This window comes from Heliconius melpomene, chromosome 19, assembly GCF_056956725.1.
Source record: "Heliconius melpomene rosina isolate 202511_hmr_F chromosome 19, ASM5695672v1, whole genome shotgun sequence".
NCBI lineage: Eukaryota > Metazoa > Arthropoda > Insecta > Lepidoptera > Nymphalidae > Heliconius > Heliconius melpomene.
Window position 1 is genome coordinate 13,349,454 of NC_140407.1, and position 16,506 is coordinate 13,365,959.

At 32.0% G+C, this 16,506-nt stretch overlaps 2 protein-coding genes across 5 annotated transcripts; one reads left to right on the forward strand and one right to left on the reverse strand.

Moving 5' to 3' along the window:
- Nucleotides 1–452: 452 nt before the first annotated feature.
- On the forward strand, nucleotides 453–10,651 carry mei-9 (DNA repair endonuclease XPF mei-9). 2 transcript variants are annotated; one of them, XM_085203333.1, is made up of 15 exons: nucleotides 453–710; nucleotides 805–957; nucleotides 1,037–1,217; nucleotides 1,303–1,415; nucleotides 1,703–1,868; nucleotides 2,121–2,206; nucleotides 4,393–4,547; nucleotides 5,012–5,466; nucleotides 7,290–7,601; nucleotides 7,773–7,869; nucleotides 7,947–8,065; nucleotides 8,504–8,677; nucleotides 9,370–9,510; nucleotides 9,776–9,970; nucleotides 10,422–10,651. In XM_085203333.1, the coding sequence occupies exons 1-15, from the start codon at nucleotides 589–591 to the stop codon at nucleotides 10,569–10,571; spliced, it is 2,619 nt and encodes an 872-aa protein (XP_085059459.1). In that variant the 5' UTR covers nucleotides 453–588; the 3' UTR covers nucleotides 10,572–10,651. The 2 variants fall into 2 exon arrangements, with proteins under 2 accessions (XP_085059459.1, XP_085059458.1); XM_085203332.1 differs by having other exon boundaries at nucleotides 454–710; nucleotides 2,070–2,206.
- On the reverse strand, nucleotides 10,580–13,437 carry Pcmt (Protein-L-isoaspartate (D-aspartate) O-methyltransferase). Of its 3 annotated transcripts, none has more exons than XR_014879105.1 (7): nucleotides 13,109–13,437; nucleotides 12,792–12,928; nucleotides 12,473–12,698; nucleotides 12,282–12,367; nucleotides 11,910–11,987; nucleotides 11,082–11,293; nucleotides 10,580–10,757 (listed from the first exon to the last, which is right to left on the reverse strand). XR_014879105.1 is itself a non-coding variant. In XM_085203341.1 (7 exons), the coding sequence occupies exons 1-7, from the start codon at nucleotides 13,284–13,286 to the stop codon at nucleotides 10,744–10,746; spliced, it is 807 nt and encodes a 268-aa protein (XP_085059467.1). In that variant the 5' UTR covers nucleotides 13,287–13,437; the 3' UTR covers nucleotides 10,580–10,743. The 3 variants fall into 3 exon arrangements, 2 of the variants coding, with proteins under 2 accessions (XP_085059467.1, XP_085059468.1); XM_085203341.1 differs by having other exon boundaries at nucleotides 11,206–11,293; XM_085203342.1 differs by having other exon boundaries at nucleotides 10,580–11,293.
- Nucleotides 13,438–16,506: the final 3,069 nt, after the last annotated feature.

Consider the following 16,506-nt stretch of genomic DNA (forward strand, 5'->3'; position numbering starts at 1 on the left):
AATAGATACAGTAAGAAAAATACGAGGGGACTTTAGTACCGACCCGTAGGCATATTATAGTATACAAGTCCTTTTATATATATAGATATTTATATGTTATAGTAAAATTTACCTACCGTTAAATGAACTGCTACCATCTCAATTGTACTGACTATGCGTTTTTAATACTATTAAATATGTATAATTATTTTTTAATAGATGCATTTGAATATAATAAATATTATTATTATATTAGGAGGCCGTAGTGGCGCAGTGGCACAAACGTGTGACTAAACGCGACAGTTGTGGGTTCGACTCCACTTGTTATTTGGTCATTTCATATCATTAACGAAGCACATACAAATTTCTAAATAAGTAGTACTGTACTTAATTCATATTTCTTATTTATAAAATTGTCGTAGGCTGAAATACAAAATGCTTTTGCCTATCACATGAATGAAGACATAAAAAACAAATAGCTGTCAAAAGTGTCAAATCAAATTATACCTTCATTTTAATTTAAATTCAAACTTTTTCGCACTATATTTTATTATTACTTATATTATAAGTCTTATAACTTATAAAAACCTATAGTCGATAACTTAAAGAATGGAAGAAATCGGCGAAGAAGAACCATCACTAAGTATTGATACTAAATTTCCTATGCTCCCCTATGAAAAACAAATTTTTATTGATATATTTGAAAGTGATGCTCTTTTAATTATTGCAAAGTAAGTAGTGAATGTAGATTAAGTTTAATATTTTCGAACTAAAATAGTTAATGATATGTTACTATTAATAACGTTTTTCCTCTCTTTCTTACAGAGGTCTCAATTATAATTCTATTGTTTCAAATATATTGTGGACTTATAAGGATGCTGCTAATTTAGTTTTAGTATTGAACAGCAGTGAATATGAAGAAAAATATTTCTCAAAAATATTCAATTTACCTGTGTTGCCTAATACTGGTAGTGAAAGGTCTTAATAATATTAATGTTATAGTAAAATAAAATATATTTTGAAAACTGTTTGCAAAGGAATTATTTTATTATTTTAGGGAAAAAGTCTATTTGGAAGGTGGCATACATTTTGTAACAACAAGAATTCTAGTTGTTGATATGTTAAAAAATCGTGTCCCTATATCTCATGTAACAGGTATTATTGTTTTAAGAGCTCATACAGTTCTAGAATCATGTCAGGAAGCATTTGTACTGCGATTATACAGACAAAAGAACAAGGTATTATATAAAATTTATTCTTATAATAAAATATTATTATTGTTTTAAAATATTATTTATTTTAATTTTTTAACAATTTTTTTAGACTGGGTTTATTAAAGCATTTTCTCATTCACCTATATCTTTTACATTTGGCTATCATCAAGTTGAAAAAGTAATGCGATCACTGTTTGTAACAGAATTATATTTATGGCCAAGGTAACAATAACAATTATGATTATATTTTAAATTTATTATTTTACTCACAATAATTAATATTTTTGCTGTTGTAGTGCAGTGGCAGAGTGTTTGACTGTATATGCGATGTTTGTGTATTTGATTCCCACTAAGGAAATTATTTTTATTTCTTTGTTCTGGTAGCAAGACAAACTTATGCATTGAATGCTCTGCCACACAGGTCCATTTGCAATATTGCTATGTGCAAGTTACAATGTGAAGCAAAAACAAAAAAAAAAACATTTTATTATACTATTTGAATGTTTTAGGTTTCATGGTACAGTAATTAAAAGTTTAAAAAGCAGGCAAGCGGAAGTTGTTGAATTACATGTTTCTTTAACAACAACCATGAGTCAAATACAAACTTGTCTGTTAGATATCATGAATTACACAGTTAAGCAAATAAAAAGTATCAATAGAACACTTGATATGCAGGTATGTTTTGTTCCATATTATATACATATATTTAATTTAAAAAACCAGCCAAGTGTGAATTAGACTTGTATATGAAGTATTTCATACCATTATCTATAAAATTATATGTAGTTTTTTAGTATTCTAGAGGCTGAATAGCCGAATTTTAGAGGCATTGCGTATCTAGTTATCTTATTAATAATTGGTTTTTTTTATGTGAAGGAAATAACATTAGAAAATTGTATTACAAAGAAATTTCATAAAATTCTTCAGTCTCAATTAGATTGTGTTTGGCATCAACTTAGCACACGGACAAAAGAATATATCCAAGATTTAAAAATACTGAGAACTATGATTATGTAAGTATATAATGAATTTAAAACTTTTATTTTTTTAAGGGGTTAGGCCACTGTAACGGTCCAAAAAAAAGGTTTTTTCACGAATTTTTTGCTTCTAAAATTGAAGGTAATTGAAAAAAAACTTTAAGGATGTTATCGGGCATACATTAAACTTTATTATCAAATTTTTTTACAACGAAAAAAAAACAAAATGGCGGTTCCACAGCTATCTTCCCGGGGCATGTTTTGCAAGCAGGGGTCCGCGGCACGCAGCACTACTGGTGCACTTTTGCATCTAGAACAAAAAAAAAACCATGAATCTAGAGGGTTATAGCTAGAGAATGTCGATCGGGTTTTAAAAAATATCAATTTTTGTGGATTTGGCGTGCGTTTGAAAAAAAAAAATTGATTTTTGACGAAAAAAACGGCTAGTTTTTTGTTAATAAAAAATCAATAAATAAAGTTATTGAAAAACCCGATCGACAATCACTAGAGAATGTTAATGTTCACATCTGGTCAAAATTTCAAGTAAAAAAAATAAAAATTGTTCGAGTGATGCTGCGTGCCATTTCGAAAAACCGTGTTTCGAGAAAAACGCGTTTAAAGTTGTACGAATAGTTTTCTATTGGAAAAAATAAAAAAAATAAGGTAAAAAAATAATTTACCGTTAGTCTGCAATCCCAGCACCATACATTTGTCCTTCGATGTCCAAATTTTCGTCTTCTTCGTCTTTTCTGGTGGATTTTTGGAGCGCGCGCGCACTTTTTGCCGCGTCACTCAGAGATGTCTCCGCGTGCGTAATGCGTTTGGCGTCGGCTTCGATGCCATTTTGTGAAAAAGAGTTACCCAGATCTCATTTTTCATATTTTCGATGGAATCGGGATTTCGACGGATTGCCAAGCCGTAATAAATGGTTAGTTCGTCAATCAATTTGGCAGTTAGGTTGCCTTTTCCCCCGAGACCTTTTGTTCCTTTTTTCAGGTTTCGCAATCGAGTGAAAAAATACGAATGGCGTTTTTGCACCTGATCAATGCACTCTTTTTTCTGTACATTAAAATTTTCCTAAGGATAAAAACATTTTTTTCGCACGGGACCTTTTTTTCCTGATTCTAGAGGGTTTAAACTATTTTTTAAGCCAATAAAAAAAAATCGATTTTTTAAAAAATTTACAGTGGCCTAACCCCTATTTATAGCTCCTAAAAATTGCTGAATGTGAATAAGATGAAGGTTCTGGTTTTTGAAAGAGATGAAGGAAGGACAGAATGCAAGATCAATTTGATATTTCATTCTCTCTAACCCCGCTTGCTAAATTAGCTTTATGCTTGGATAAAGCATAAAGCTAATTTATGTTTTTTTTTTACTTAGGCTTTGTTACTGAGTAGTGCCAACCCCTTCTAGAATAATAATTTATTTTAATATTTTTTAAGGATCTGATTATGTATATAATAAAATAAATATAAATGTCTGCATAATTAAAGTCACAATCTATTTCAAGGGTTTCAAGTTTGCTACTATAGAAATGTGTAGTACTGTAAAAAAAAGCACTAAAAAGCAAACCTTTCTACACGATTCAGGAGTGAGAGGAGAAAAATTTTATGGTGTATAATATCAATAAAACAATTCTTCTGTACCAGACATTGCATCCCTATAATTTTTACTCTGGTCAGATGTTTCGTTTGAGTTAATAATTAATCTTTCCATTATATCATCAAGGACAGCGTTATGTGGACCGTTTTTTTATCATCAAATTGTATGTCACCACATATATTTTTCCGTTATTGTACAGTGACAGTTCTAACTTTATCTTTCACTTTTAATAAAACAAACATAAAAATAAAATATTAAGAAATAAATATGTGACACTGCTATCATTATCACTACTCGAGGTAATAACCAGGTTGTCAAAATAAAGTATTATCTGGCTTAGGCCAAGCAAGCGAATCACAACTTAGGTCTCACGGGCAGTATGGTTTTATAAAATTGTGTCATTGATATAGTAAACTAAAATATATGTGGTAAATTGTGAAGTTCTTGCAGCTTAGCTTTTCTCAACAGAAATTCTGCTTTTAGTTGCAAAAGTCCATTCAAATAAAATATGTTTTGAATTCAAACCTAGTTTCAAGACAGCGTATTCCGCTTAGTGCCGTAACTCAACGCCGCTTAATGTAATTATATTTTAAATAAAATATGTATGCATTCTTTTTCAGAAATCTTATCCATGATGACTCAGTGTCATTTTATTCATTAGCAACTAAATACAGGACACCGGAGTATGCTAAAATTAATTCTGGTTGGATCCTCCTGGACTCGGCTGAGCAACTGTTTAAGTTGGCTAAAAGAAGAGTTTTTAATTACAGTAATGGTAAGAATTAAACTTCTTTTTTCTCTTTCTGCCCAGTTTTCTAGAATTAACTCATTCCCTCAAGTGGCAATCGAATCCACAATAGTCGTGTTTACAGTCATACGCTGCGCCAGGATGGTCTTAAATCATATTATTATCAGTAGTTATTTTAAAAAAATCAAGAATGTGATACACTTTCCTATAATATAATAATTTAAAACCTTTTAATAATCTTTATCATAGGCTTAGTGTGTAGACCTGTGTTTTTTCAAGTGTATAATTTAATTATTTACGCGATACCAAAACAAACGATACCACAAATCCCGCTACGTTCCAACCAATGATTCAAAAACTGAATGTAAAGTTACTTAGTTATTATGTTAATAATATTATATTCAAATATAAAACAATAATTTTTCACTATAGTACTTATCTACTTTCTAAAATGAAATTATACTTATGTGAATATTAATATAATATTACAGAATTTGATCCAGAATCGTCGCCCAAATGGAAAGTCTTGATTGATTTACTAGTAAACGAAATACCAACAGAAGTTAGAAACAAACAAAATGGATCATTAAAAAACACAAAAATATTAATACTCTGTCAAGACAATAAATCTTGTTATCAACTTAACCAACTTTTAACTATGGGTGAAAATAGATACTTATTCTACACAGCTTTTACGAGAGAAATAACGATAACAGCAGCATCTACCAAATATAAAAACTTAAGTAAACAAATACCTATTAAAACAGAAAAAAAAGTTGAACCAGGAGGTTCTTCTGCAAGTGATTTGGAAATAAAAGAAGAAAGTGAAGAAAATGTGGATATAGAAGATTTTAATAAATCAAATTATGTTTTAACTCTCACTCAAGTGGGCAATACAAGTAAGAAAACAAAGCGAGATGAAAATATGTTTGAATCCCTTTCACAGGTTTGTGTTTTTATATATGAGCTAACTACAGTATGGAATTATGGATCTCCCATCTGTCGTTGCCGCCCTGAAGTTAGGCTTTCTGAACTTCTGCGCTTATACGCTCGGGAAGGAAATAAACAAAAGTTTGAATAAATCTTAAAATCTAATTTGCACAACCATCTACACCTAACTTTAGGACGGCCACGACCACGCGCGGTAAAACGGATCCCACACAATCTTAAAGTGAAATCTTCCCACAAAAATTAGCCCAGAGAAACAGAAACACATAAGTAGCTATGGATAGGAGTAAAGGGAGTGGAGTGCTCTGTCTTTCTGTTATATGCATTTATAATGCCCAAAAAGGGCAGTCGCGCCGACCCTGCCAATTACAGGCCAATCTCAGTCACGTCTATAATCTGTAAGGTCATGGAACGTGTTCTGAATAATAAACTCTTGGCATACCTAGAAACAAACGACCTTCTCGTGATCGCCAATATGGCTTTCGGCGTAATCGGTCTACTGGGGATTTTCTAGCGTATGTCACTCATTTCTGGAGTGAGGCCATTGAGAGGTATGGTGAGGCAATGGCCGTTTCACTTGACATCTCAAAGGCCTTCGACAGGGTTTGGCACTTTGACACGTTTGGACTTCTTGAGGGACCGATCAATACGTGTAGTCGTGGATGGCTACTCGTCTGATATAATGGATGTAAATGCCGGTGTTCCTCAAGGGTCAGTGCTCTCTGCAACTCTATTCCTGCTCCATATAAATGATTTACTCATTCCTGGAATTCTTGGATACGCAGATGACAGCACTGTTGTAGAGCGCTATATGGCTAAAGCAACTGCAAGTGGGCCTGAAATACAATCGCATAGAGATGCTATGGTTGAGCGCCTTAATTTGAACCTCAAAGCAGTCTCCGATTGGGGAGATGCTAATTTGGTCAGATTTAATGCCACTAAGACCCAGGCGTGTCTGTTCACCGCGAAAAAAAGGCCATTCGAATTATCCCCCTCGTTTCGAGATGTATCGGTCCCGTTAAGCGACCACCTTGAACTTCTTGGCATTACTCTTTCATCCACTCTTAACTTTGGATCTTACATTGAGTCCAGAGCTCAGTTGGCTGCTAAGAAACTTGGCGTCCTCTCCAAGGTGAGACAGTACTTTACACCTCAACATCTTCTCACACTGTATAAAGCACAAGTTAGACCATGTATGGAGTACTGCTCTCATTTATGGGATGGTTCTGCCAAGTACCAATTACAGACCTTAGAGTCAGTTGAAAGACGAGCCAGAAGGCTAATCAATGACGGGACCCTTGTTGAAACTCAACTGCAGAGCCTTAGCCACCGGCGTAGGGTTGCATCTCTGTCTGTGTTTTACCGGATACACTTCGGAGAGTGTGCCCATGATTTACATAGCTTGGTTCCCCCAGCCCCTTTTTACCTCAGAACTTCCAGAAATACAGCTTTACGTCATCCATACACGGTAGAAATTCCTACCGTACGAACGAAACGCTTTGAGGCTACATTCTTTATCCGCACTGCGAGAGATTGGAACTCACTGCCGGCATCTGTATTTCCTGTGACATACAATGTGGGGGTTTTCAAAGCAAGGGTGAATAGGTATCTTCTAGGCAAGTGTGCACCACCGTAGACCGCATCAACGCTCACCAGACTTGATGCGGTCAAACGCAAGCCTATTCCATATAAAAAAAAAAATAATAATAATAATAATATTTCACTAGTACTAAGCTGACTACTATCACAAATTTTAATCAAAAAGGAAAACTTTTAAATTTAAATGTTTCTTAAAATATGTATGTATTCTTTTGTTTTCAGATTGACAACCTAGATCTAACCCAACTCGAAGTTGAAAAACCTATTATTTGCATACAAACATTTAAACAAAATGGCAATCACTTTTCATTAGAACAAACACTACAATCATTAAGACCAGAATATATTATTTTATACCACAGTGACGTATCTGCAGTGCGACAAATAGAAGTTTTTGAATGCAAGAAGGAACCTGATAAGACGAAATGTAAAGTTTATTTTGTTATCCACGACAAGACAGTAGAGGAACAGGCGTATCTTACTTCACTGAGAAGGGAGAAGCAAGCATTTGAAATACTCATACAAACGAAAAGTGTTAGTAATTACTTAAAAAAATATTGTATAATAATAGATTGTAGACCTGGACAGTGTCTGACTATAAAGGTGACGGTTTTGGGTTCAGTCGAGGGTATCATTTATTTTCATTTCCTTTCCCCGTTTCTTATTTTATACTTGCAATATCTTTTAAATATATATTTTTGTTAGGTTATGGTAGTGCCATCTTACCAAGATGGAAAAACTGATGAATATTTTAATATGAATATTGAAGAAGAAGACACATCAACTGATACAAGGAAGGCAGGTATGAAGAAACAAATATATCAAATTAATATACAATTTTAAAAAATATGTATTTATATTTTAATTTATCCCTTTTAGGGGGACAACTACAAACTAAAGAGAAACCAATGGTTATAGTTGATATGAGAGAATTTCGGTCAGACCTGCCCGCCTTGTTACATAAACAGGGAATAAACATAGAACCTGTAACTATCACTGTAAGTATACAAATAGTACGAGCTTCATGGTTTTTGAAAAAAAAAAAGTTATTTTTTGATATAATTAAAAGATAAATAAATTAAATTTATTATATATTTTTTTACATTATGAAGGTAGCACATTTTTTTTCTTATCTGCATCTGTATATTGTTTTTTAATGAATTTCCTCTATTTTTAGCACCATGTAACGGAAACTATGAACGTAATTTTGACCGACTTGTAAACGTCGAATTATTTTAAATTTTGCATAGTTATCAAGTATTGATAACAATACAATAATATGAAAAAAATAGTGGCAGTCGTAGCACAGTGTCACAGCGCAGTGTATTATTGTAAACGCGACCGTTGTGGGTTCAATTCCCTTTTAACGAAACGATTAAACTGTAATGGCTTTACTCTTCAATATTATTTAATTCCTAACATTTGCAAATTAATAGATCGGCGATTACATCCTCACGCCGGACATTTGCGTGGAGAGGAAGTCCATATCGGACCTGATCGGGTCCCTGAACTCCGGGCGCCTCTTCGCACAGTGTACGCAGATGTGCCGCAACTACAGCCGCCCCATACTGCTCATAGAGTTTGATCAGAACAAACCGTTCAATTTACAGGTCACATATTACTTAACATTTGTATGTTATCAAAAAAATCCACAGATATATAATTTCAGCAAACATGTAAAAAATTGAATGTAGTGGGATTTCAACTCGTGCCTCTTGGAAACCCTCCAAGCGCTCTGACCGCTAAGCCATACGTTCTCATCAATGCATTATATACAAAGAATTGGGATGGCAGAGCTTTGACGGTTTCCAAGAGGAGACGTTAAAATATTTATGTTTTCTGAAAAGTATTTTTCTTTCCTAAGTGTGGAATAACATTTTAAAATGGTTAAAAATTTCTACAGACATATTTTCAAACATGTACCTGTAGTGGCCCTGCAGACAAAAGATGTTAAAATATATTTTCCGCACACTCGATGTTTCCGTCGAGGGACAAATGGATGTAAAGGGGGTGTCTTTCTTTTAAGTCCTTCTTCAGTGATGTGTCAGGATCTCTAACTTGTGATTTATACACATAGAACAGTAGTACAGTAGCACCCTCTTCCGGTTTCGACCATCCTCTTACTAATTCGAAATCCGCTTCTATTTTTGAGCCCGCCGTGGTACGCTTGTGCTGTTAATGCGACGGTTGTGCGTTCAATGCCCACGGAATGAAGTATTTAATATTTTTCTTGCTCAGCTAAGGAAGCAAAATAGGGCGCTGTATACATTAATTAATATGTAATTATTATTGTCAATTACAGGGAAATTTTGTGGTCTCCACGGACATATCCGGGGCTGATATTCAACAGAAGTTACAGCTCCTAACTATACACTTTCCAAGACTCAAACTTGTGTGGTCTCCGAGTCCGTATGCCACGGCTGAATTGTTTTACGAACTCAAAGTAAAATAATAATTTACTTTATTTTTTTAGCTTTACACTGTATCTTGCCTATGGCAGGGTAAGAAGAGAGAACTAAGTCTTCTTAGCAATCTGAGAAAATGAAAAAAACTTATTTCCTCAAGTGGGTTCCGAACCCATAACCCTACATTCATTTTAAATTATTTTCAAAGACATATTATTCCTAGTGGCATATGTATTTCTATGCTTAAATCATTTTTTTTGATAGAACTATTAGTAATTACTTTCTCACGTATGTGTATTTTAGCAAGGCCGTAAAAATCCAAATGTGGAAGAGGCAACGGCCCTAAGTGGCGACAATACAGCCGAGGATATGAACTACGAAAGATGTAATATACTAGTGCACGACTTTGTACAGAAACTACCAGGCGTCACTTCTAAAAATATCACTAGGATTATGAACAGGGGAACTTCGTTAGATCATTTAGTTACTCTCACACAGGTTTGATATATTATATTATTTATTTTAAATATTTCATCATAAACCATAAAGTCCACACTATTTATCTCTTTTGTTGACATCTTTTATTTTTGTTTTATCTTTAGTCTAATTATTCTATGCTAAATAAGAAATAATAAGAATAAGTAGATAAAGGAAGATATAATATTTGTTTATACATGATGTATTGGAGGTGGAATCATGTCTTCCTCGCTAGAAGCTTTTATAAAGTAATTTAAGAAAAGTTAGTTTCCTTTTATAAAACTTAATTACTGTCACCATAACAGCAGTCAAGATATTTGGAATTTATTATAGTATTTTAATTTGAGACATTATATAATGATTGTAGGTTCAAAACACACTTGAAGAGAATATATTTTTGATTTATTTAGTGTTTAATACATTATAGTGACACACGGTATTATGATTACAAATTCACAATCCTATTTTGCAGGAACAACTGTTTGAGATTATAGAAAATAAAAACGAAGCAGACACATTATATTCAATATTGCACATGAAAGCCGAAGCCAACTCTGCAGACAAATCAAAAACATTTGTAAAAAAAAAGTTTACAGGAAAACTGTTTAGAAATGCAAAATGAAACATTGCTTTTTAAGGGAATATTAATTTATTACACTGAAATGTACAGAACGCTACAGAATAAAAATTATTTATAAATAACTTTAATTTACCAATTAAAAAATACTATTTATATATAATTGAAATGCCATATTATTTAATTGGAGTCTCGTTTTGTCGCATAACATGGCAGTCTAATGCCAAGGACCTAAAACACAAAACTTATATTAGTTTTTGGTATGGCTTATAAATTGCTTATTTTGTGCTCGGCATTCTTATGTTTGTAGAAAGTGTGTATAAATAGGGCTTTTAATATATTAATCACATGATAAATACAGCAATATTCGTTTATTTTCTAAATACTATATAGATGGATTTTATCTTGATTATAGTCCAATAGCATTTGTTAGAAAATTACAGGAATTATTGCAAAACATGCTTTATTTAATTTTCCAGATATCAATCTTAAAAGAGATTGCTTAATTTGCTTTCTATATCTTTATTTATATATATATATAAAAACAATATTTACAAGCATTTCATGATTGAGAAAAAGTCATCATCACAGGGAATTCTTTAGGAAGCAAAGTAAGTGATTACAATGACCACTGCAATTATAGTACAAATTATTGTGAGGGTAACACGGGGTCACTCACGGTACTGGTGGCTTTTGTCTGTGAGGGGAACATAAATAACACTCATCAGCTTTTTTGTTGTTGTTGTGCCATCGAGTGCCTTGTCCACCTTCAAAGGAAAAATATATGTATATTATTGTAAAATAAGAATCTTTTACCAGCTAATTCATAATGTATCCCGCAGGTATCAGGATAGTTTAGTAACTCTGTTCCCTAGGCCCAATTTTAGAGATATTGCGTGTTGAAAGGCCAATGAATCATTTAATATTTTTATTTCTTCACTCTGGTAAATACCAAACTCTTTGTGGAGCAAAAAAATAATAATTCAGTCTCCAAACTCGGAGTGCAACCGTCGCGTTTTCAGAAAGATGCTGTACCATTGAGACACGATAGCCTCTATACTAAAAATCTTTACTTCAAATTTATTGGTAAAAGTTTGTGAATACAATTTTATGTATTCAATTTACATTCACATTGCCCCACAATAGTCAGACAAACCAACATATGATGTTATCATAATATGTTTATCATATAACATATTTCAAGCATTAGATACATACTAGGGACTTTAACATGCTCAATTTTTATGTTTCCACTACAAATTTTATATATTATCATTAAAAAACGATTCTTATAAAGAGTAAATGAATAACAGAATGAAAGGCGAAATTAACAAATTTAGATAAAATTGTTATTTTTTATAGTAGATATTTTATTGAACATACTTGTGTAAGATGTTGTTCCCCTCCTTCTGGCCCTACAGGTACAATGAGACGACCCCCAGGCTTCAACTGCTCAACAAGCTGAAAAAAAACATAATAAAAATTATTTCCACTATAAAAATGACTGAACAGAAGTTTATTCTCTGATTAATAAATGAAAAAAATACATGTAAGCTTATTTTAATGAAACATAAGTTAACATTACTTACATGTCTTAACTTTAATTTCTCTGACTACCCAACTGCATACAGAAAATAAATACATCAAAATCGTAAGTATTTATTTTATGTACACAGATACTTTGTACCAATCCAATATTGAAATTTGTTAGTAATTTTTATATATAAATATATTTTAAATAACAATTAGACTTACAGCTTTTGGTAAAGTAGGCGCTGCAGCACCAACATGAATGGCATTGTATGGAGCTTCTGAAGGATATCCTATGCGTCCATCACCAACTAAAAGTAGAAACTTTAATTAATAAATAGACTCCATGAATATCTACTCAATATTATATTCAAAGCAATACTGGCTACATTAACATTTATGAAATTTTAACTAACCAACTAGTTTGACTCTTTCTGAGGAGAGAAATTTTGGGTTGTCATGTTTAATGTTTTTAGTAGCAAGAGATACCAGCTCTGGAATATGATCAATTCCAATAACTCTTCCAGTCTCTCCAAGCATAAATGCCATACAAGAGGTTAGATAACCAGAGCCTGATCCAACATCTAAGGCCTTTTCACCAGGAATCAGTTGCTTTTTTAATATTTCTAAGGCATGAGCATGCTGTAACATATTTGTTTATCAATATGACATTTTGAAAAAAATATAAAAATACTGATTAAATCACAAATATTTTGGTAAATAAATAATATTTACCATATGAGGAGCACTAATGGTAGCAGAATATCCAATTGATTGCGGTGAATCATGGTAAGGTGCATGTGGACAATAATTCTTCCGATCAACGGCAACCATTGCATTTGCAACTATATCAGATTTTATGATCCCATTCGCTGTAATTGAAAATAGAAACAATAAAGTCATAGTACTTAAAAATATATATATATACTATATGTAATATACTATATTTGGTCACTTATTGTGGACTATTTTATGTTATTTATTTAATGTAATAATATTTTATAGATAGCCTAGTATTTCATTTAAAAACTGTTTATTAACAAATTAATTACCTCTCAAATTTCGAACCATATCAGCGTTATTTATACCGTGACTCCTCCAAGCCATATTTAATAAAATTAAAATGACTGCAGGAGAAAATATGTTAGCCCATTGAACCCTTATTTTAAATTTTTCTTGCGTTTTAAGATGCCGAGACAAAGGATAAAATATTAAGGTTTCACTTGACATCTGACAAGTGTCAATTATAGACTTGGATAAAAAATTGTAATTTGAAAGCAAAAAAAAATTTAACTATAGATTTTCTTTCTCTTAATTAAATTTATAGATCTTTCTAACTTTTATTACCACTTTGGTTGGTTGCGCGCATGTGTGTACAATGTTAAATATAATAAACCCTAATATCTACTTATATATAGTCGATACTCGTTAATCAACAATTTGTATAGTGTACACTATACAATCTACGTTAACGAGATGAATACTTGAACAGTAATATAAAATCTTATTGAATGTGTAGATTTATTACGGTATGCTTGCTTTCTTTCATTTATTTCTTTGTTTCAATAAAATTTTTTGCTTATATCATTTACCGAACGTTAACTGTCTTGTAAAAACATGTTTCTATTTTCTAAGGTTTATTGAGTAGAACTACAATGATCCGTGTTACATTTGGTCTAATCAGTAGGAAATCGAAAAATAAGAATATTAATCAAAATTCTTCTGAGTATTGAGAATCAAACCCACAAACATCATAGTCAAATTGAACTATTTTATTTTGTGCATTTCGTGTTATAATTGAGTTCTTAAGCTTTTAGTGGTCAAAAGTATGTTTCGTTGTAATGCTACACCTCCTAGCCTAGACCGTTACCTACAGCTCTTAATTTTGCAGGAACGTTGTGGACGACACGATGAAAGTTATTTGGTTATACTTGTAATTGCAGTTTCTGAGAACGTTTTGAAATTCACGCGCACAGATTGAATTTTAACTAACCTTATCCAGCGCGTGCGGACTAAACAGAAAATTTGGAAAAATTTTGGCAAAAATTTTGCAAAATTTTGCGTAACATAGCTTCGGTCAGCTCCACCCGCCGTGCACATCATGTGGCGGGTTCTGGTTATTCAATGTTTAAAATTTGTTATAGTCTGGCAAATATGTTATTGATAATGGGAAGCACGCGCGGCAAATTGCGCAGTATACTATGCGCAGAGAACGTTCGATCAGTGTTACCCTGTTATGTTGTTTTACCCCACGCTTAGCAAATCACATTTACCTATACGATAATTAAAATATCTGTCTATCATGTTTATGTTGTAGTTAATTATACAAAACGAAAATTTTATGAGGATACGTAAATATCGAAAAATAATCAGCTGTTCCATACATTGTTGTCGAGAATAAAATCAAGACTAGCCCGAAAAGTATAATCATTTTTTTTTGTCAATAAATAATTAATCAATTCTAAGCTTCTGCTTATATATCTAATGGCACATGTGGCACATATATATATATATATATATATATATATATATATATATATATATATATATATACACACTTATGTACAACATAAACATTCAGTATGCATAATACAAGCTTATATACAATGCAATATGGATAAAGAAATATGTGGCAATATTTAAGATTATATATATATATAAAAAAAATATTGGGTAAATTATTTAAATAAATTTTGGGGAAAAAAAAATGAGAGTGAGGTATCCCTTTGCCATACAAGTTACTGTGCGTCAGTGTGAGCGCTACGTCCTTACAGGAAATTCGCACCCACACATCTTTAAAGGTACTATTGAGCTCACATTATATTGTTCAAACAAGAATATAATTAATTGTAAACAAAAATGCCTTTTACCGTTTTGATTATTTGCTTTATTATTTGTTAATTTTTATTTTTTACTTTCTTGCATGCATTAATTAACGTTTTAAATAAAACGGTAATAAAATTTTGATTTAATTTGGAGATATAATTTATTAACATCATTTATTTGTTAAGACCTCTATTTCCATTATTTAAAAAATTTTTTACTTACCCATAAGTTGATTTTGCATGTTGCCTAACGCCAAAATCTTGTATTTGTTTGCTTGTTTTATATTACTTTTTACTTTTTAAATTTAACTTTCTTTATTGAATTTGGATTGAGAAGATTTGTATGTGGCCTCATTATAATAATTTAATTCAGTTTTTTATTTAATTTTTCAATTTACCATATCTTCATTTTGCATGTTGCTTTGGTGTTTTTTACTAATTTTTATAATATTACTAGATAAATATGCTCTACTACGCCATTCCGCATATATGATGCTATCATATGATATTATATTCATATTTCATAGTAATGAACTGATAGCGTTGCACTCGACTGTACCGTAGCCCGGTCACACCCCGCAACGATTCCCCGCGAGCCCTTACGGGGAATCGGTCCGGCGTGAGCGGGTGTCTATGTGCAGACATCAAAATACGCTTTCTGCGCAATTTGCCGCGCGTGCTTCCCATTATCAATAACATATTTGCCAGACTATACTTTGGAAATAAGTGGGATATATCATTATATTTTAATATTTAACAAAAAAACAGCGTATTCAAACATAATACGAAAATCTTTTACTATTTTTCCTTCTTTCGACAAGCCTTTATGCCAACACCATTCTAAGTTCCCTTACTAGTACTTGCCTATATTTTGTAGTTCACAGGTATAATTTATACAATATCTTTAATAGAATTACGGATCATATTAAATTATTTTAACAATTTATGTAGATTGTTAAAAATTTGAAAGTTTTATTCGCTAAAGTTTTCACACAATGCAAAATATTTGTATTAATTTATGTGGCTAAATATATTATTAATTATAAAACTTGTAATAGATATCGTATTGTACTTATGGTCTGTATAGTCTGGCAAATATGTTATTGATAATGGGAAGCACGTGCGGCAAATTGCGCAGAAAGCGTATTTTGATGTCTGCACATAGACACCCCGCTCACGCCGGGCCGATTCCCCGTAAGGGCTCGCGGGGAATCGTTGCGGGGTGTGACCGGGCTACGGTACAGTCGAGTGCAACGTTATCAGTTCATTACTATGAAATATGAATATAATATCATATGATAGCATCATATATACGGAATGGCGTAGTAGAGCATATTTATCCAGTAATATTATAAAAATTAGTAAAAAACACCAAAGCAACATGCAAAATGAAGATATGGTAAATTGAAAAATTAAATAAAAAACTGAATTAAATTATTATAATGAGGCCACATACAAATCTTCTCAATCCAAATTCAATAAAAAAAGTAAAATTTAAAAAGTAAATTTAATATATAAAACATGCAAACAAATACAAGATTTTGGCGTTAGGCAACATGTAAAATCAACTTATGGATAAGTAAAAAATTTTTTAAATAATGGAAATAGAGGTCTTAACAAATAAA